At 48.6% G+C, this 21,667-nt stretch overlaps 1 protein-coding gene across 6 annotated transcripts in view; it reads right to left on the bottom strand.

Annotated features, from left to right (window-relative positions):
* The window catches only part of PDE2A (phosphodiesterase 2A), a 353,586-nt gene that overhangs the window by 14,186 nt on the left and 317,733 nt on the right, over nt 1-21,667 (bottom strand). For all 6 annotated transcript variants that reach the window (XM_083609655.1, XM_083609657.1, XM_083609658.1 and 3 more), the window contains 13 exons: nt 21,476-21,635; nt 19,844-19,896; nt 19,334-19,408; nt 17,161-17,202; nt 16,450-16,518; nt 14,818-14,948; nt 12,940-13,051; nt 9,557-9,596; nt 7,598-7,661; nt 4,842-4,920; nt 3,824-4,001; nt 2,250-2,362; nt 1,299-1,376 (listed from right to left, as the gene is read on the bottom strand). In XM_083609655.1, the coding sequence (XP_083465781.1) occupies nt 1,299-1,376; nt 2,250-2,362; nt 3,824-4,001; nt 4,842-4,920; nt 7,598-7,661; nt 9,557-9,596; nt 12,940-13,051; nt 14,818-14,948; nt 16,450-16,518; nt 17,161-17,202; nt 19,334-19,408; nt 19,844-19,896; nt 21,476-21,635 (1,194 nt within the window). The remainder of the gene's footprint in view (nt 1-1,298; nt 1,377-2,249; nt 2,363-3,823; nt 4,002-4,841; nt 4,921-7,597; nt 7,662-9,556; nt 9,597-12,939; nt 13,052-14,817; nt 14,949-16,449; nt 16,519-17,160; nt 17,203-19,333; nt 19,409-19,843; nt 19,897-21,475; nt 21,636-21,667) is intronic.

The raw sequence follows: 21,667 nt of genomic DNA, 5'->3' as shown, positions 1-21,667 counted from the left end.
ATCCTGACAAGACAGAAGTACTGTTTTTGGGGGACAGGAGGCGGGTGGGTGCGGAGAACTCCCTGGTCCTGAATGGGGCAACTGTGCCCCTGAAGGACCAGGTGCGCAGCCTGGGAGTCATTTTGGACTCACCGCTGTCCATGGAGGCGCAGGTCAATTCTGTGTCCAGGGCAGCTGTTTACCAGCTCCATCTGGTACACAGGATGAGACCCTCCTTGCCCCCAGACATTCTCACCAGAGTGGTGCATGCTCTGATTATCTCCTGCTTGGACTACTGCATTGCGCTCTATGTGGGGCTACATTTGAAGGTGACCTGGAAACTACAACTAATCCAGAATGCGGCAGCTGGACGGGTGACTGGGAGTGGCTGCTGAGACCATACAACATGGGTCCTGAGAGATTTGCATTGGCTCCCAGTATGTTTCCGAGCACAATTCAAAATGTTGGTGCTGACCTTTAAAGCCCTAAACGGCCTTGGTCCAGCATACCTGAACCCCCACCGTTCAGCCTGGACACTGAGGTCCAGCTCCGAGGGCCTTCTGGCGGTTCTCTCCCTGCGAGAAGCCAAGTTACAGGGAACCAGGCAGAGTGCCTTCTCGGTGGTGGCGCCCGCCCTGTGGAACGCCCTCCCACCAGATGTCAAGGCAATAAGCAACTTTTTTACTTTTAAAAGACATCTGAAGGCTTAGAGAAGTTTTTAATGTTTAATGCTGTATTGTGTTTTTAATATTCTGTTGGGAGCTGCCCAGAGTGGCTGGGGAAACCCAGCCAGATGGGCGGGGTATGTATAAATAAATATTATTATTATTATTATTATTATTATTATTATTATTATTATTATACCTGAAGATGCTGCCTGGGTTCGAACTCAGAACCTCCTGCATGCCAGGCAGATGCTCTGCCACTGAGCTACGCTATCAGTATGCTGCTGCTGGAGATAGCTCAGGTCTACCCCCCTCAAATGGCCCCCAAGAGGCAGGTGATGCAGCAAGAGGGAGTCTGCTTGTTTTCTGGTGCTCCATAGGGAAGGACTTGGACCAATGGATTCAATTAACCAGAAATGCAACTGAACATTAGGAAGAACCTTCTGACTGTAAGAGCTGCTCAACAGTGCAATGGTCTCCCTCGGAAGGCAGTAGACTCCACTGGAGGTTTCTAAACAGAGGTTGGATGGCCACTTGCCAGCAATTCTGGAGCTGAGATTCCTGCATGGCAGGGGGTTGGACTGGATGACCTTCAGGGTCCCTTCCAACTCTATAGTTCTATGATTCCATGACGCCAAAGTAAGCCGGCCTTACCTTCATATGGTACATCATCATCTCATTGGCCAGGTGGCTTCGGTACTGGGCTTCATGGACCTTCTTGTAGAGCAGAGACTGGAGTGAAGGAAAACAAGAGGTGAGTAGGGAATATGTTAATACAGGGGTCGCCAACCCAGTGCCCACGGGCACCAAAGCACCCATGAAGGTTTCCAGTGGTGCCTCCTGTTAGAATTCCTGCTCCGTGATTGCAGTTATGGGATTGTTGTCTATCACATGACGGTGTATGTTTTGACTCCACAGAGTGGGAAGTGACGGAGACAGGATGTTTGTGTTCCTGTGTTCCGTGAAGTGGGACTATTGTCCTTTGTTCTTTCTCTCTTTGCTGTCTGATGCTAGAGAGAGAGGGAGCCATGTTGCAGTGCTCTGTGTGTGTTTCTATGTAAATAAAGTAGATTAGCCAAAATGCTGAGTTGCTGAGGTCTGTTACACAAACCCTAAGTGTGCCGATGTCGGTTGGCATCAGTCGCTGTGATGTTTGGGTTGAAGAAAGCTTTTGAAGCTCCCGAATGAACGACCAGGAGGGAGAGAACATGCCAGTCGGGCATGTGTCTCTGCCAGTGTCCTACTTGAGTGTATGGATGCTTTTGACGTATCTTGGATGCTTTTGTTTTGTTTCTGAAGAAAGCTCTGCAAGTAAAAGCTTGAAAAACCTTTTTATAGGATGGAAATGCATCTCTGTGTTAATGGATCAAAATCTAGTGATCTTCAGCAAGACGGCTGGCTTTGCACCCTCTTTCCTGGAAAGAATATGGTCCGTTGCAGTCTTCCCCAACCTGGTGCCCTCCCAGCTGGCACAGTCGTGGGAGCTGCATCCAAGGCTTCTGGAGAGCACTAGGTTGGAGAAGGCTGGCCCACTGTGCAAGGGAGGTGTACAGCTCTACCCGGGGTGGAGAAAAGAGCCAGGGGAACCCAAAGGATCTTGCTTACGTGGGCGATGCTGATGCCACAGTAGATGGAGAAGGCGGTGGCCAGATCCTCATCAAACTTGCTGAACCAAGGCCCGTTGATTTTGTTCACCAGCTCAGCCACTCCAATGACCTCTGGAAGAAGCGGAGAAGAAGACAACAGGTGAGTTCTTGCATTGGATGGGCAGGAGAAGGAGCACACCCGATTGCTGTGGGATGTGATACATAGATAGCAGTCAAGTACAACATTCCTTGTTTTCCTAGAGTGGACATGCAAGAGGATGTTTGGTCCAGGCAGTTGGAACTTCCTCTTTCCTCCTGGGCTGGGACATACTTCCTTTGCATGTGACTAGAGATGGGCGTGACTTTACCTGTCCAGGTAACAAAAGCACGAGGCACACAACACTCTTTCTCTTTTCCTCTTTCCTCTCTTTGACTTCCTCCGTCGTTGGAGCAGCTTTTTAGCTAGAGATGCTCTGTTGGCTTTCAGCCAGCAGAGGACACTGGGATTATCCCCATATGGGATAGATCCACATGTAACTAAGTCTGCCTTCAGGGATCCAATTGTGAACTGATGACGTGAGTAAACTTCTTTTATATACTTTAAACAAGATTGTGGTGTGTTTATTCTTTTAAGAGGGATATAAGGGAACTTAGGTAAAGGTAAAGGGACCCCTGACCATTAGGTCCAGTCGTGGCCGACTCTGGGGTGGTGGCGCTCATCTCGCTTTACTGGCCAAGGGAGCCGGCGTACAGCTTCCGGGTCATGTGGCCAGCATGACTCAGCCACGTCTGGCGAACCAGAGCAGTGCACGGAAACGCCGTTTACCTTCCCACCAGAGCAGTACCTATTTATCTACTTGCCCTTTGACGTGCTTTCGAACTGCTAGGTTGGCAGGAGCTGGGACCAAGCAATGGGAGCTCACCCCGTCGCGGGGATTCGAACCGCCGACCTTCTGATCGGCAAGTCCTAGGCTCTGTGGTTTAACCCACAGCGCCACCCATGTCCCTTATAAGGGAACTTACCAGGAACTAAATAGTGAAAGGCTTACACAAGCCTGCAACCAGCTATCTTCTGTGTGTTTAAAAGGGGAATGTAAAACTACAATTGCAGTGCATAGTTAGACTACAGAACTCTCTCCCACCAGAGTGAGTGGCTTTCAAAGAGGATTAGATAAATTCATGGAGAAGGAGAGGGCTATCAGCTGCTACTAGCTAGCAGGGCTCTGCTTCTGAATGCCAGTTGCTGGAAAAGAGCAGGAGGGGAGAGGGATCTTGTGTTCGAATCCTGCTTGCGGGTTTCCCATAATTGGCATGTTGGTGGCCTGATCCAGCAAGCTCTCCTTATGTTTCTCTTTCTTTCTCCCTTCCAAAGGATGCTCCGATGATGTGCCTTCTTGGCACGTCCAGAGGCAAAGGAGCTGTCAGTTACTCTCGAGTAAGTCGGTGAGCCCAGGTGGAGGCGAAGGGGGAAGGGACGTAGATCCTTCTCCCACTTGGGGGAGCACGGAAGACGGGGCACGAGGGGATTCTCAAACATCTCACCCGTGTGGGGCATTGCGCACACCTGGCGTTGCGCTTCTTCCGCACACTCACCCTGGTTCTCGTCCTTGATGGGGAAGCAGAGGATGTTCCGGGTGCGAAAGCCGGTGCTGTCGTCCACCCCACGGTAGAAGAGCGGGTGCGAATAGGCGTCCTTGATGTTGAGGATCTTCCCCGTGGTCGCCACGTGGCCCGCGATGCCCTGATCGGCCGGAATCCGGAATTCGTGGCTCTGAGAAAGGAATGCACAGCAGAAGGAAAGCGGGTTACTCCACAGTCTCGTGTGTGTGTGTGTGTGTGGAACTACCCGCCACCAACCAGCCTTGTTACTGGAAGGGCATCGTTGAGGACTGAGAGGAAGGCCAGCCAATATTCGGCCTTCGGGTCGAAGCCTCAACTGGAGGGAAAGGAGGGGATGGAAGCACAAACTGGCTGGGAGGAGAAGGAGGGAAATTGTCTCCCTTCCATTGCAGGAAATCAAACAAATTGATATATGCTATATGGTAATTTATGGACCTAATAGGTATCTCAAGCCATTTGCACATAACAAAAGATGTATTTTATCAAAGGAATTGTTGAACTGAAATACAATTAAAAAGTATATTAATAGTGAAATACAATTAAGAAGAAGTATATTAATAGTGAAATAATTATTAAGCTCTAACTTAAAATGATTTTTTTATGCATAACAAACACATTGCAAACACACTGGCATTTGGCAATAACAAAAGTTACTTTAGAAGCACAATTTACAGAGACTCATAATCTAGTCTCTAAAAACCAGTCTCTGTGCAACCAGTCCATGCAGAATGTAGGCACCCTATATATAGAAAGGAGCAAACCAATGATCTTTTAGGGAGCAGGCTAGCAGGCGGGGCCCATGACTTACATCATAGGAGCCTACACAACACAAAACACTGTTGCTGCATGTAGGTTTTATTTTATTTGTTTTTTATCTTATATTTTGGAAATGTACATCCAGGTTTTTTTCCCTTTAATTTTTTTTGGGCCCCCAAGAGAGTGGGGCCCTAAGCTAGAGCTTGCTTAGCTTACACATAAATCTGGCCCTTACCTCATCATCCACTACGCCCCCGTCAAAAACCTTGGCCACCAGTTCATGGCTGCTTCTGTCCAGCAGGAATACAGAACATCTGCAAAAGAACAAGCCCAGGTGAGATACGGGCTCGATAAACCACCGTCGCCAGGATCCTGACCATTCTCTGGGACAAGCGAGGGGGACCGCAACCTCTGGGCCTGCGCACGGGTTCAAGTGGTGGTGGTGGTGTGAGAAACTGTGAGGTCCCAGAAGCATCACGGTGACGACCAAGTATCTGATAAAGGAGGAGATAATTGCCACCATAGCAGGGACACCCAAGGGACTCGTCCCTTTGGGGGCGGCACTTTAGGGATGGAATGAGGGCGTGAGTCAGGCCCCTCATATGCTAAAATTATGGTTTCGATGGGGGTGGGGTTTGTAACTTGGGTGTTGTTTATTTGGGGTGGGGTGGTTTTAAATTGTTCTCAAGTGTTGGATCTGCTCTGTGGCTCTGTGGCTAGAAACTGAGGAGGAGGAGGCGGAAGGAGAGAGAATCCCCTGAACTTCCAGAGTCCTCCTTGCTTGCCAAGCAAGGTGGAGAACTTAAAAGCTCATTTTGCACCAGGTAACCCAAGAAGACCTGGCAGAAAAAACCACACCTGTTGAGACATCTGCAGGACTAGATTTAGGTTTGATGAGGCCCTAAGCTACTGAAGGTAATGGGGCCCTTTCTATGTCCAGCTATCCTTTGTCCACAACAAATTGTTGCTGTTTTTTTGTGTTGAATATATGCCATACAGTGGTACCTCGGGTTACAGACGCTTTAGGTTACAGACGCTTCAGGTTACAGACCCAGAAATTGTACCTCGGGTTAAGAATTTGCTTCAGGATGAGAACAGAAATCATGTGGCAGCAGCGGGAGGCCCCATTAGCTAAAGTGGTGCTTCAGGTTAAGAACAGTTTCAGGTTAAGAACGGACCTCCGGAACAAATTAAGTCCTTAACCTGAGTTACCACTGTATGGTAATTTATGGACCTAATAGGTATCTAAAGCCAACTGCACATAACTAAATATGTATTTTATCAAAGTAATTGTTGAACTGAAATACAATTAAGAAGAAGTATATTAATAGTGATTTTTTTGGGGGGGCCCCAAGAGAGTGGGGCCCTAAGCTATAGCTTGTTTAGCTTAAACGTAAATCCAGCACTGGCCATCTGCCTTGCTTGGGGAGCAACCCTCCTCAGTATCCCAGCTTTGGGAGGCTAGGGATCTCGTGCGAAGTCTTGTGGGAATTCAGATTTGTCCTGTGGGATCTTGCATGAGCGTCCCAGAGTCGATGCTGTGAGCAAGCCAGGCCTCGCAAGCCAGGCAGAGAGCTTTTAAGCTCTTTAAATGCCCTGTAACCCCGAGTGCGGCTGGAGCAATCCAGCCAGATGGGCAGGGTATAACGAATACAATTATTATGGTAAGTAGAACCGGAGCAAAAAGAACTTTTAATCTCTCTGTCTTGCTTGGATTTAACTTGCGCAGTTTCCACCACCCTGCCTTCAGCTGCGTATAGCTGAAATAGTGCAAGTTACACGGGTGCAAGAGGTGATTGCGCTGCCTGGTGCAGGTTAAACGTTCATTTCCACATTACAGTGGTACCTCGGATTGCATACGCTTCAGGTTACATACGCTTCAAGTTACATAGGCTTCAGGTTACAGACTCCTCTAACCCAGAAATAGTGCTTCAGGTTAAGAACTTTGCTTCAGGATGAGAACAGAAATCGTGCTCCAGTGGCGCGGCAGCAGCAGGAGGCCCCATTAGCTAAAGTGGTGCTTCAGGTTAAGAACAGTTTCCGGTTAAGAACAGACCTCCAGAACGAATTAGGTTCTTAACCTGAGGTACCACTGTATTTGGAAATGGATTTTTGCTGGAAGCAAATAGCGCAGAAATTCGTGCCAGACTTGTGCTATATTCCACTTGGTTTCCAGAAGCAGCTTCTGCGTCAGGTGAAAGTTGGAACAGGATGCGGAAACTAAGAGATAGGGGAATATTGGTGCACTAAAGCCACCTTTAAAGCGTGGGTGGCGCTGTGGGTTAAACCACAGAGCCTAGGACTTGCCAATCAGAAGGTCAGCGGTTCAAATCCCCATGACACGGTGAGCTCCCGTTGCTCGGTCCCTGCTCCTGCCAACCTAGCAGTTCGAAAGCATGTCATGTGCAAGTAAATAAATAGGTACCACTCTGGCGGGAAGGTAAACGGCGTTTCCGTGCGCTGCTCTGGTTCGCCAGAAGCGGCTTAGTCATGCTGGTCACATGACCCGGAAGCTGTACGCCGGCTCCCTCGGCCAATAAAGCGAGTTGAGCGCCGCAACCCCAGAGTCGTCTGTGACTGGACCTAACAGTCAGGGATCCCTTTACCTTTACCTAAAGCTTCCTCTAGCTCATTTCTCCAAAACAACCCCAAATTCAATTTTTTCAAAAAAAAAAACAAAAAACTGGGAGAGGGAACAAACTCCTTGCTGGGGTGAAGCATTGGGAATCCAAAGTCAGTCCAAACCCGCACGGCTAAATTCAGAAATGTATTTGTCCCGCTGTTCCCAAACCATCTTGGAGGCAATTTTCCGGGGTGGTGGGTGTCTTTTCTAAATATACCGACCCATGAAAAGACCCGCCTGGGATCCGTCCCTTGGCTAGAGGGTCTGGTGTCTCAGGGCGGGGGCTTGCTTTCAGGAATGTCAGCCCCCCTGGCTTCACGTTCCACCAGAGGGAGCTCCGTGCGTCACCGTCGCTGCGGGAGACTCACATTTCGGCGTTGCTGAGATTCCGGGCTTCTGTGATGATCTCTTGCAGCAGCACCGAGACGTCATCTGCAAAGGGTCAGAGAAGCAGTCGGTTAGGAGACCCAAAGGCCACCGAGCGGCTTGTGGAAGATTGTTTTATTCTTGGTTACGGCTAATCTTAATTATATCCCGGCCGGGACTCAAGGAGGGTTGTAGAAATTAAAAGGAAGTCAGAATACAAAAAGCTGGAAGCATATCGAAGATGATTGTCGAAAAACAACTGGACTACAATAGACCTAAAGCAATATAAAGATCTGTGAAAATAGAGTGAAAACGGCACAGCGCTGTTGAAAAGCCCTTGGAAAACAGACAGTTTTCCAGGCCTGCCAGGATAAAGCAGTCTCCCCTGGCTGTTGGCACGACAGCAAGGAAGGAGCCAGTCTGGCTTCTCCAGGGAGCGAATTCCAAAGTTGTCTGGGAGCAGAAACCACCGAGAAGGCATAACCTGCCAAGCGCCCAGAAAAAACGGGGTTTTTTGCACGAGAGCACTGTGGCCATTTTGGGAGCTGTGATTTTGCGCGGTGCCCAAAAATGCATACTTTGGGGCACCATGTGAGATTTTGCCCTGAAAAAAGCATTTTGGGGGGGGGGAGCGAGAGTGAGTTGTGGGTCACATGACTCGCCCGGGAAGATTTCCTGGAAGACAGGCATCCTGGTTTTGGGAAGGTATGAGACGGCCCTCTGCCACGTCCCCACCAAGCGGAGATTCAAAGAAGAGCATCTCTGAATATCTCAGAGCCCAGGAAGGAGAAGGCCCATCAGATAGCCTGGACCTAAGCCATATAGGACTTCCGCAGAGGGGGCAGAGTGCGGTCTCCAAAGGCTGATCGATTGCCAAATGACTGATATTTGTGGAATACAGTTTATCTACATTGCAATATTGCAAACAATTTTGCCTAACAATTTAAGTTGGAAGGTACTGTTTCAATAAAGCTCAAAAGGAAGGTTTGGACAATTAATGATTGGGAGTTGCTGCGCCATTAAACAGATAACAGACTTGGACAACATCCCGGATTGGAATGGAGTCAGAGGAAGCCGTGCTGATAAAAAGACAGTTGGAAAAATATACACTAACAAAGCTTTATTCGACAGATGAAAGTACATGATGTTTGACGTGATTGAGAACTGTGGACTCCGGGATGGAGAATTATAGAGCATCAAAATCGAGATGTGGAAAATATGGAAACAACGAGGAGAGGGAGGACTGAGATGTGGAGATATGCTTCAGAGATCCAGACCGTGGGGAGCTCCGAAAAATTAATAATTATAATTTGGTCTTTTTTATTTTAGTTTTTTTTTAATTTTATGATTGGATATATTAATTGGATGTTTTTTTATTGGAAAATCAATAAAAATGATTAAAATAAATAAATAAGCCATACAGGACTTCCATCACATCTGCTGGAAACTCCAGGCTCAGTTTCTATCCCATCATCTTCCTTCGCTCGGCACAAGAGAGCGCGTCAAGCTGTGGCGAGTCTCCATGAGGAGAGAATTCTGGGGTCCAGAGGGAGGGCCAGAAAGGCACCCCTTTTCCCTGCAGCCCCCTTTCCCTTCAATTTATTTAATATTATCACATTTGGACCCCGCCTGTTCGTCCAAGAAGCTCAAGGGGGCATGCAGGATTTCCCCCCTTTCCCCATTTTACCCTCCTGACAACCCTGTGAGGTAGGAACGGTGGATGGCTCAAGGGCACCTGCTCAGGCCAATGGCACAGCGATGGCCTGACATGGTCCATTAAAAATGTTCCTCGTTGAATATCATGACTGCGGGGGCACACAGAGGCCCCCTTTTTGGCCCTTCAGGATTTCATTGCAAAGCTCCCCCATTGTTTGTTGTTGCTGCCGTTATTCCCATTTTACAGATGGGGACTGAGTCCCAAGGCTACACTGGGGGCAGCTATGGAGGAGGAGGATACCTACCAAGGTGTGTGAAGAGATTCTTGGCTACTTGCAAAAGAGCCTACAGGGGAGGAGAGAGAAGGAGAGAGAGATGAAATATATAAATCTTGCTCCTTAATTCTGAAATGAAAAGCAGGTGATACCTCCCCTCTTCGTTATTCATACAACGCAACATCGAAATGACAACGTAATTAGAATTACAACACTATGTAGTATATAAGGTCCTCTCAACCTTCCTGATGTGGCCCAAAGGAATGCAGAACAATACGTTTGGTACCAGCTTGGCTGCCAGACAGGGCTGGATTTAGGTTTGATGAGGCCCTCAGCTACTGAAGGGAATGGGGCCCTTTACAGTGCTACCTTGGGTTACATATGCTTCAGTTTACAGACTCTGCTAACCCAGCAATATTACCTCGGGTTAAGAACTTTGCTTCAGGATGAGAACAAAAATCGTGCAGTGGTGGCGCGGCGGCAGCAGGAGGCCCCATTAGCTAAAGTGGTACCTCAGGTTAAGAACGGTTTCAGGTTAAGTACGGACCTCCGGAACGAATTAAGTTCTTAACCTGAGGTACCACTGTATTTGTCAACAACAAATGGTTACTGTTTTTTTGTTTTGAATATATGCTAGATTGTAATTTATGGACCTAATAAGTATCTAAAGTCATTTGCACAGGTTACCCTGCAACCAGTCTATGTAAAATGTCAGCACCCTACTGTTGCTGTATGTAGGTTTTATTTTATTTGTTTTTTATCTTATATTTTGGAAATGTACATCCAGGGGTTTTTTCCCCTTTAATTTTTTTCCTTTAAATTTCCAAGAGAGTGCGGCCCTAAGCTATAGCTTGTTTAGCTTATACGTAAATCCGGCACTGCTGCTGGAGTTGCTGGAAAGTGGAGTATAAAAGACGCCATCCAACCGTCTTTGGGACTCCTTTCCAGATTTGTGTAGGGTTTACTCCTGAATCTTTTCTTCTCCCGAAGATGTCCCTCAAGGCAGAAGACATCTAGGACCAGAGTTTTCCTTCTGCTAGATGGGGTCCCTTCCAGGTGGACGAGCCTCATCTACCCCTCCCTTCTCTCTACAGCACTTGCAGAAACAACTTTCTTTAGACTCACTCTTGGTCTGGTCCCATCAATCGGCAAGAGCCTCTCTTCTCATTCTGGGGAGGTCCCTAACTCCCTGAGGGTTAGAGACTCACCAGCTGCCTTCACCTGGTTTAGCTGACAGCTTCTAGGAGCCACAGGTGACAGCTGAGTTCAGGATAGGAACCAAAGGTGGACAAACCACCCCAGAAGGAACACAATGGTTTTTAAAATCCAGCAATCGGTGTATAAATTTTATGAAACAAACAAACAAATAAATCTTTCAACGCCAAATCAATTTCCATGTGTTAGCAATAAATCAGCTTTGCTCCTCACCCAGTGCTATTGCCCTGCAGCACCAGCTGGTGCCACAAGAGGGTGCTCTTTGCACGCAGCTGGCTCAGAAACATTTTAAAGTTGAGAAAGCCTTTAATATTTTCCTTGATTTTTGCCACCTGTCTGCTCCAAGCGACAGTGCATGGTTGTCCTCCACCCCTCGCTTTATCCCCACAACAACCCTGCGAGGTAGGTTAGAGGCAGTGACTGGCTCCAAGGTCATGCCCAATGAGCTTCATGGCTGAGTTGGGGAGGGATTCGAACCCAGATCTCTTCCTGGTGCACTCTAACTACTGCACCACTGCAGGGGGTTGGACTAGATGATCGTCAGGGTCCCTTCCACCTCTGTAATTCTGCGTTTCCATGTCCTTGCTGTATATATGCTCCTTTGAACCTAACTTGGAAAACCTTTCAAACCAGAGGTTTCCAAACAGAGGTTGAGCTGTGATATGGGCATTGCGGGGGGGTTGGACTGGATGACCTCTGGGGGACCCTTCCAGCTCTATGGTTCTAGGATTCCTCGATTCCTGCCCCCTCTTCCACAGCAGCCTCCCAGGCTCTTTTGATCTCAGCTTGCTTCCCGGAACCTGCTTCCGTCCTTCCCTTTCATATCGTCACCTGGCTGACTCTAATGAGGCCGGGGGCCTTTGAGAAGGCGACTGCCTGCGTCCCCCTTGCTGCTTGAGCTCAGAGGCCGCTCTGTGAGATGCCCAGGAGCCTGCGGAGAGCATCCCTGCTGAGCTTTTGCTGTTGCTTCCAGCTTCAGCAGGCCAGCGGGTGGGGAAAAGGAGACCAGCAGGATCTACAAGAGTTTCAGTTGCCAGGTCAAAAACTTTGCATGGCTCCGGCAAAGCAAAGTTCCCCCCATGCCGGGCGGGCGTTTGGCAGTAGGACCAAGGAAGGTGAAGTTTCAAGGGTGGGGGGCAGATGAGAGTTTGCTAAAGAGGCGGATGTTCAGAAAAGGGCAACCTTTTGGACACGGTAACCCCGGGGTCAGCAAACTTTGTCATCAGGGGGCCGGTCCACTGTCCCTCAGACCTGGGGGGGGGGGCGGACTAGGTTTTGAAAACTATAAATATGCTGCAAGCCAGTCCTGAAACTGCCTTCGGACCTGGAGGAAGAACGCACTCTGCACGCGCGCAGGAGCACATCTCAGCGCTGCCCACTCACCGGCATTGTTGACAGACAGCAGCCGCTCCCATCGGCCTGTCCCTGCGGAGCTCCTAGGCGGCGTGCACTATGCGCTGCGGCCTGTCGTCTGAGGCCAGGTCGGTGGACAGGCCGCGCATGCAGAGCACCGGGCAGGCAGCGCATAGCTCACCCTCCAGCTGCTCCAGCGCGGCTGCCGAGAGCGCCACCAGCAGCAGTGCCGACATGGGTGTCAGGGGTGGGGCCAGCAGGCACACCAAGCTCTGGCTGAAGCCCCACGACGTGCCCATCACGATGACAATGGCACTGCCCAGACCCGCTGCCCACCCGCCGGCCTCTCCGTCCATGGCCGCATCGGGATGACCTCAGCCACGGGTGGTGACGCTTTGGGTTGGCTGCAGGAACTTCCTGCAGGCAATCCGAAGCCGTGCCGGCATCACCATCTGCCCAGAGCTGCCCGCGATTCGGATGGGCTGCAGGAGCTTTCCGCAGCCGATCCGAAGCCTCGCCAGTGTTGCCGCCTTCCCAGAAGCCTTGACAGTGTCGTGGACGTCAATCCCCGCGTGGCGAGGTATCTGCAGTGCATGGGGACTGACCGAGTGGGCAGCAGGGTCCGCGGGCTGGATTTACGAGCCTGGGGGACCGCATCGCACCAACTCCTGCTGTAACCACTACACCGCACTGCCCTGCCATATCAACAAACTACAGTGCCTTTGTAACAGTTAAACTGATGCAAACACGTTGTCTGGAGATGCCCTTGAGATGCAGAGCTCCAGACCCACCTCTCCAGCGCTGCCCTAGAGGACCCTAGGTGTGCCCGCCTGCCTGCCCCTCACCTGACACTCGCATTTCAGCTTCTGCTCCTTCTGGAAGGCCAGTGTGCTGGTCAGCACCGTGGAGGTGTAGCAGAAGCAGTGCTGGATCTTGTGCTCGTCCATTTCTGAGTAGCTACAGGGAGGAGGGGGAAGAGAAGAACAGCAACCATGTTAATTCTGTACTGCGGAACTACCCGCCACTGGAGTCGCATTTGCCGCCATCCCTCCCCACTCCCGTAGCAAGCTTCCATAGAAAGAAATTTTCATGGTGCTTTTGTGGAAGTTTTCTCTCCCCCCCCCCAATGAAAACAGCCACCAGGGCACATCAGTTATGGTTTTGTTGCAATATACTGTATTTTTCGCTCTATAACACGCACCAGACCATAACACGCACATAGTTTTCAGAGGAGGAAAACAAGAAAAAAAAATATTCTAAACGAAACAGTGGATATATGATTTTTGTGGTTCATGCTGTGGCCACAGACATGTGATCTGACAGTGAGTTTGGAGTAGCCCAATGCAAAAATCCTGAGGATCCATGTGGATCCGTGCTTTGTAACCACGTTTTAAGTGGGGAGGGAAGGAAAAGCACTCAAGGGACAAGGAGCACGCATGGGGTGTGTGGAGAAGGATGCTGCTAATAATGCAGGAGAGGGGTATAAGGGGAGAAGGCTCCTCTCCTCTCCCACTTTGCTCCTTTAAAGCAACCAGGCTCTGCTTTTCTCCCTCCTCCCCGCTAGCGAGCTGAAAAACTTTGCTGCTATTTAGCGAGCTGAGTGGGGAGGAGAGAGGGACAGAGAGCCTGCTTGCTTTAAAGGAACCAACTGGACAGGAGTGTAAGCGGCTCCTCTCCTCTCCCGCTTTGATCCTTTAAAGAAGCAGGCAGTCTGTCCCTCTCTCCTCCCCACTCAGCGGCTCTTCTCCCGCTTTGCTGTTTCAAAGCGAGCCACGGAAGAGGGCAGGAAGGGGAACCATGGATCCTCTGCTCACGACTGCAGCAGATCCCCCCACCACCCGCAGGCATTCCCTCCATAACACGCACAGACATTTCCCCTTACTTTCTAGGAGGAAAAAAGTGAGTGTTATGGTGCAAAAAATACGGTATATTCCTGGCAGGAAGGGGGTCTAGACTGAGAGACCATCAAACTTTGCAGGGGAGAATTCTTGGCAGCGGCTCTGTTCCGGATCTAGGAGTCTTGGTTGACAACAAACTTGACATGAGCCAACAGTGTGACGCGGCAGCTAAAAAAGCCAATGCAATTCTGGGCTGCATCAATAGGAGTATAGCATCTAGATCAAGGGAAGTAATAGTGCCACTGTATTCTGCTCTGGTCAGACCTCACCTGGAGTACTGTGTCCAGTTCTGGGCACCACAGTTCAAGAAGGACACTGACAAACTGGAACGTGTCCAGAGGAGGGCAACCAAAATGGTCAAAGGCCTGGAAACGATGCCTTATGAGGAACGGCTAAGGGAGCTGGGCATGTTTAGCCTGGAGAAGAGGAGGTTAAGGGGTGATATGATAGCCATGTTCAAATATATAAAAGGATGTCACATAGAGGAGGGAGAAAGGTTGTTTTCTGCTGCTCCAGAGAAGCGGACACGGAGCAATGGTTCCAAACTACAAGAAAGAAGATTCCACCTAAACATTAGGAAGAACTTCCTGACAGTAAGAGCTGTTTGACAGTGGAATTTGCTGCCAAGGAGTGTGGTGGAGTCTCCTTCTTTGGAGGTCTTTAAGCAGAGGCTTGACAACCATATGTCAGGAGTGCTCTGATGGTGTTTCCTGCTTGGCAGGGGGTTGGACTCGATGGCCCTTGTGGTCTCTTCCAACTCTATGATTCTATGATTCTATGATTCTATGACTCCTGTCCGCAGCCGGCATGGAGCCTCAAACTCACCTCTCTCCACCGAGCTTGTTGAAGGCACAGGCCAACGCCACAACTTGCGAGGTGGCTCTGCTGATCACCGGGACGCACAGCATGGCGGTCACCTCAAAGCCCAGCATACTGTTCAGCTGCTTATGCTCCTCCTGGTGGGGAAAGACGAAGGGCTGGTCATCTGGGGGACGGGAGCAGAGTTGGCAGGTTCCCTTCCATCTGTGGTTGGCTTGGTGGGGTGGGGCGTCTCGGTCTCGAGGGTTGAAACATCACAGACCCTGAGATATTAGGGTCCAAACCTGAGACCCAGGGAACTCCCCTGGCATACCCTCCAACATCCCTCAGATAAATGCTGGGATATGGTTGCCATATTTCAAAAAGTTTTTGAGCTTTTTTGGGGGGCGGGTGACAAAGTTGTTGGTTTTTTAAAAAAACTATTTTTAAGGAAATTCGCCCCCAAATCAACACTTCCGACATGGGTTCCCATATGTCCAGATTTTCCTGGGCATTTTACCAATACAGTCGTACCTTTTAAGTCGAACAGAATCTGTTCTGGAAGTTCATTCAACTTCCAAAAGGTCCCGAAACCAAAACACGGCTTCCGATTGGCTGCAGGAATCTCCTGCAGTCAACCGGAAGCCCTGTCAGATGTTCAGCTTCCAAAAATAGTTCGCAAAACGGAACAGTCACTTCTGAGTTTGCAACATTTGGGAGCCAAAACGTTTGGGAACTAAGCAGGGTAGCAGCTAGTTCTATTTCCCCCTTTTAATCAAACCCAACCCCGTCACAACCGCCAGAGCCAGCCTGTGGCACCTCGGCAAGCTCTTTTGCTCGGCCGATCCGTCATCCATGCCTCAGTCAACAAATAGGGCAGGACGGGGAGTTAAACACATTTCTGGCTGGTCCAAAATCATGGGACGCCAGCCTTCCACGGACGCTGCCTGGCAGCCGACTGCCAAAGCAGAAAAAGGGAGAGGGCTGGCCGCCCTTTCCCTGACCTGCCAGATTTCCCTGCGTCCAGCCAAGCCACCGCACGATTGAGATGCGATATTAGTCCATCCCGGAGCGTGACAAATCTAGCCGAGAGAGAGGCGGTCTGGGGCGCGAGAGGGCTCTTTAACTGGGCACGGAGAAGACAGATTGAGCCAAAGTGGTTTGAGCTGAGCAAATTGCGGTTAAGGAAGAGGTGCAGGCTGAATGGATCAATGGTCTTGTGAGATAGTAAAATCCATGTTAAATTGCTGTTTTAGGGGTTGTTTTTAAAAAGTCTGGGACAGATTAATTTGTTTTGCATGACTTTCTACGGGAAAGCGCGCCTTGGTTTTGGAACGCTTTGGTTTTGGAACAGACCTGTGGAACGGATTAAGTTTGAGAACCAAGGTACCTCTCTCTCTCTCTCTCTCTATATATATATATATATTCCAGGAAGATCTGCCTCCTTTTTGCAAACTGAATATGAAAGGGCACATTCCAAACAGCCCCTGCTGGGTAGGTAGTTCACATGCATCTCTGTAATCCTGGCTTCATTCAAGAGCAGGCAGCCGGAGAAATAAAATGTGAATCATGCTGGAGCCACAGCATGGGAGCCCCAGTGACATGCATGACACATACTGAAGAAGCCCAGGGCAGACTCGGCCGCACGGAAAGACCTACCAAGCTGATGTCCTGCAGGGTGATCGATTTCTTCTCCTCCACAACCTTCCCCAGACGCCCAACCGTTAACTGCATGGGGGAAAGAAAGAGAGAGCAATGGGAAAGAGGTGAAGGCTTCAGAGAATCACAGAATTGCAGAGTTGGAAGGGGAAATATGGACACTCAGCCAGGTGGGTGGGGTATAAATAATAAATTATTATTATTATTATTATTATTATTATTATTATTATTATTATTATTACTTAGAGGGTTGTAAAACTGCAATCACCACCTCAAGTCACCTTGAGTCAGGGAAAAAGGCGGGATAAAATAAAAATAAAAATACCGTATTTTTTGCTCCATAAGACTCACTTTTCTCCTCCTAAAAAGTAAGGGGAAATGTGTGTGTGTCTTGTGGAGCGAATGCAGGCTGCGCAGCTATCCCAGAAGCCAGAACAGCAAGAGGGATCGCTGCTTTCACTGCGCAGCAATCCCTCTTGCTGTTCTGGCTTCTGAGATTCAGAATATTTTTTTTCTTGTTTTCCGCCTCCAAAAACTAGGCGCGTCTTGTGGTCTGGTGCGTCTTATAGAGCGAAAAATATGGTAATTAGACAGAGGCTCACGATCTTCAGGAGAAGAGATGCCTCCTAAACTGCAAGGCACAGTTTTTTAGGAAAAAAGCACTGCTAATGATGATGATGATGATGATGATGATGATGATGATCTACTCACAGGGAAGCTGATCTCTTCCTCCAACACTTTGTCTCCAACGACCTGCAAGAAACAAGAAAACAGGGATGTGGGAAACAGGAATGTATCAAAGGCTTGCCCATCTTCAAAGACGCAGCAGCATTTAAATCTCAGATGCTGTAGGAGCCACAGGTCGTTTCTTAAGGCTTGTAGACCAACATCTCACTGAATGGTGGGCTGGGAGGAAGGGAGCAGCAATCACTTGAAATATTATCCGCCTAAAGATAACACACAAGTGGGAACTGCAACAAAATGTTGCAGCGTACAGCGATACCGTCCAACTACTCCATTCTGACAGCTCTCTGTGGCCACAAAGTATGTTCAGCTCTCACTGGTGTGATTTTGGCGTTCCCCTCTTAATTTTCCCCACCCCAATTTTTTGCACTTCTTAAAATCTCAGAGGTTGTCCAGACTTCCTGGAACGACCCCTTTTTCTGCATAGATTATCCAGTTTTGGCTGCATAACCAATGGTGCCTGATCACCAGAGACAGAGGGGATGGAATATACTGTTTTAGGTTTTTAAGGGGGGGTCAGTCTTGGACAATGCACCAAGTCCCTTCCAATTTTGGGGGTCCTCTACCCAGTGAGGGATAAAATCTAATGGAAGAGGTGGCTGCAATGGTCCGACAAATTCTTCATAAGACAATGACCTTAGGGAGGAATAAGCAGTTCCATAAATTCATCCCCAGTACCCCCCACCCTACAAAAGACATTATTCAGAACAGGGGTTTGCATGACCCACCAAGACAACAACATAGAGAAACTCAAAACAGTGACAAAGCTATTTAGTTTCAACAAAACTGACAAACTTGAACCTTCAATTCCAGCTTTTCAAAGTCTGATAGTCACAAATGTCCTTGACTGCGCTCATCGCTGAGCCTGCAGCCATGCATCTAAGATGCCTCCTGGCAGGGCCGGATTTAGGTTTGATGAGGCCCTCAGCTCCTGAATGTAATGGGGCCCATTATATGTCCAGCTGTCCTTTGTCAACAACAAATGGTCACTGTTTTTTGTGTTGAATATATGCTATATGGTAATTTATGGACCTAGTAGGTATCTCAAGCCATTTGCACATGTTGCCATGCAAGCAGTCCATGCAGAATGGAGGCACCCTATATATAGAAAGGAGCAAACCAGGGATATTTCAGGGAGCAGGCTAGCAGGCGGGGCCCATGACTTACATCACAGGAGCCTACACAACACAAAACACTGTTGCTGTATGTAGGTTTTATTTATTTGTTTTTTATCTTATATTTTGGAAATGTACATCCAGTTTTTTCCCTTTAAATTTTTTTGGGGGGCCCCAAGAGAGTGGGGCCCTAAGCTATAGCTTGTTTAGCTTATACATAAATCCGGCACTGGAAGTTGGGATTTGTGGGTTGTCTGGCACGTTTCATAACACAGAGAAAAAGTTTTCCAGTACTCAGGACGTGACTTCGCTGCTGCGATGCTTTTATCCAGCCTTGTCCAGGAGAGATGCACCGATCTTGCTGTCCCGAGAGCAGAACCCAGTTCCCACCCACCCCTTTGCCGCTTTCAGCGGACGCTCGGGTTGCGAACATGATCTGTGCAGGAGGCACGTTTGGAACCCGCAACATCCGTAACCCGTAGCGCCACATCTGTGCACACGTGGGTTGTGATTCGGCGCTTCTGCGCATGCGCAAAGTGCAATTTAGCGCTTCTGCACATGCGCGACCACTGAAACCCGGAAGTAACCCGTTCTGGTACTTCCGGGTTTCGGTGGTCTGCAACCCCAAAAAACGCAACTTGAAGCGTCTGTAACCCGAGGTATGACTGTAATTGGAATAAATAATCCCAATCAACTTTGTCAAAAGCCTTGTGAACATCTAGGGAGCCTATTACACAAGGTACTCCTATATGATTTTCTGGATTTTCTGGGTCTTTACTTGGTCTTAGTATCACAACAATTCTAGAATCTTTTCATGACTTAGGCCCTGCCGTTCCAGCTCTCTTTGCACATGGGGCAACAGATAAAAATAATAAAAAATATCCCGGTAGGCCATTCATGGTTCTCTATGTGGTTTAGTCTGATCTACAGCATAGCTCAAAAATTAGGCAGCCTCGCAAAATCTCTGCACAGGGGAATAATCGGGAGCATAGATTGTCTTAGGGCAGGAAGTCAAAGGCACTGACCTGGCAGAATAGCTGGTGGTTGTCTTCAGAAACCAAGAGGAGGCAGCAACATGGCGACTGGGTCTCTTGCTTCAGCTGCGAGAGAGGGAGAGAGAAAAGTGAGCCATTCCCCGAAGGGGGAAGCCACCCACATCCCAGCCGCTCCCAGACCTTCCAACTTCTGTTCTCCATAGAATCATGGAATTGGAAGAGACCCAAAGGGGTTATCTAGTACAATCCATTGCAATGCAGGAAATGAAGGTTGTCACAGCCATAGGGCGTCATTCCCTTCTCACTTAGCTGGAAACGGCGTCCCAGGTGTCTGTGGAAGACAAAAGGACCCCTCTGCCCCAGCAGGGATCGAGCAGGAAATAAGCAACAACTCTCCTTTTTTAAGCAGAGGTTGGCTGGCCATCTGTTCTGGATGCTTTAGCTAAGATCCCTGCATTGCAGAGGGTCAGACTAGATGACACTTGGGGATCCCACCTCGGCGATTCTATGATTCTGACAGCCAGGCTCCAAAATACTCACGTAATTAATAACTTTGAGCTGGAGTGAGGCTGCATCCAAGTCGTACAGTTCGCCTGCAAAAGCAACAGATTGGGAGCTGTGAGTTCCTGCTACTAGATTAACAAACGTAACCAGAACTACTTATTTCATTTCTGAATCACTTCTGCTGAGGAACCCGGAACTGATTCATAAAAACATGTAGAAGAATATGTGTTTCAGGCCAGCCTGGTCTCCAAGAGGTGAGAGTCTCCAATGCTTTCAGGCGTTTGCTCAGGTTCGGTTTCCCTGGAATGAAGGTCAGCACAGACTGCAGTGTTTTTAGTATTTATGGTTTTATTTGCAACCTCGTCAAGGGATGGAGGAGCTCACTGCATCGCCACCGAAGACGATCTTTCTTCTCCATGAGCAGGAGCTTTGGGTCCAGTACAGAGCGAGCAATTCTCTGCATTTCCAGCTCCCAGCCGGCTTTCAATCCCAGCTGACATACACTTTCCTGCTACAGTGGTACCTTGCTTCTCAAACCCAGAAGTGAGTGTTCCGGTTTTCAAATGTTTTTCAGAAGCCGAACATCCGATGCGGCTGTCGGCTATTGTTTCTGGGGCGCCTGCACCAATCAGAAGCTGCGCCTTGGTTTTTTAACATTTCAGAAAGACTTCTGGAACGGATTAAGTTTGGCGCTTTTGTTTTTGCTGTTTATTTTGTGTTTTTGAGGCTTTTTCGGTTAATTTGAGGCTTTTTTGGTTAATTTGTTTTTGTGACTGTGTGGAACCCAGTTCAGCTACTGATTGATTTGTGTGACTGCAGAAATGGATAAAAGCCCCCCATCCAAACAATGACTATCATCGGTGCAGGTAAAGAAAAAAATATAATTTTATTTTTTATCAACTACAATACTCTCTTATTTTATAGTACAGTACATTGATTATTGCTTCCATTTTATGGATCAATGGTCTCGTTAGATAGTAAAATCCATGTTAAATTTCTGTTTTAGGGGTTGTTTTTAAAAGTCTGGAACGGATTAATCAATTTTGCATTACTTTCTATAGATAAGCGCGCCTTGGTTTTGGAACGCTTTGGTTTTGGAACGGATTTCCGGAACAAATTAAGTTTGAGAACCAAGGTACCACTGTAGCGTTCTCCTAGCTAGCAGATAGGCGAGGGGGTGGAGGAAAGGCCCACCTGGATGGCCTCCTCACTTAGTTGTAGCTCTTGCAACCTGGCTCCTTCCTTTGGGATGCAGATATGGTCACTTCAGCAGCCAGCTAAGGTCTTACAAAGAAACTGGTTTGACCAGTTCAGTTATAGCATCCTCCCTAACCAGCACTTGGATACAGGAACCTCCCTGAATTGGGAGGGACTCGGGGCATCATCCAGACTGACCCCACCTCCCACAGTATATAAAAACAATTAAAATAATTGCATATATATAGGGCTGCCATATGTCCGAGTTTTCCTGCCCAAGAAAATCCAGTGGGAAGTTTCAGAAATCGACAAAATGTCCGGGCGGGAGGTGGGGAGCTCAATAATTCACTTTTGGAAATATGGCACCCCTAAATATAAAAACAATGGCTGAAGATGATATATAAAAGAATGTACAGTATATTGTTATCTAACTGCATCAGAGCACGTCGTTGGCTGCCTTGCACCCCTTACCGCACAGTTGGAGGATCTTGCGGTCCAAGTCGCTGTAGCTGTTCTTGGGAGGCCCCTCGGTTTTTGCCAGAGAATTCTGCGAGGAACTGGTGGACAGGCTGACCTGCGGCCAGGGCTGCAGCTTCTGCAGGGCTTGGATGCGCTTGTAGGACACCAGGATCTGCAAGGAATTGCATTTTGCAAGCAGGCAAG

Source organism: Podarcis filfolensis (genome assembly GCF_964270895.1).
Source record: "Podarcis filfolensis genome assembly, chromosome: 4".
In the NCBI taxonomy this organism is placed as follows: domain Eukaryota; kingdom Metazoa; phylum Chordata; class Lepidosauria; order Squamata; family Lacertidae; genus Podarcis; species Podarcis filfolensis.
Note: the sequence above shows the minus strand (reverse complement) of the source record. Positions and strands in the feature narration are given on the sequence as shown.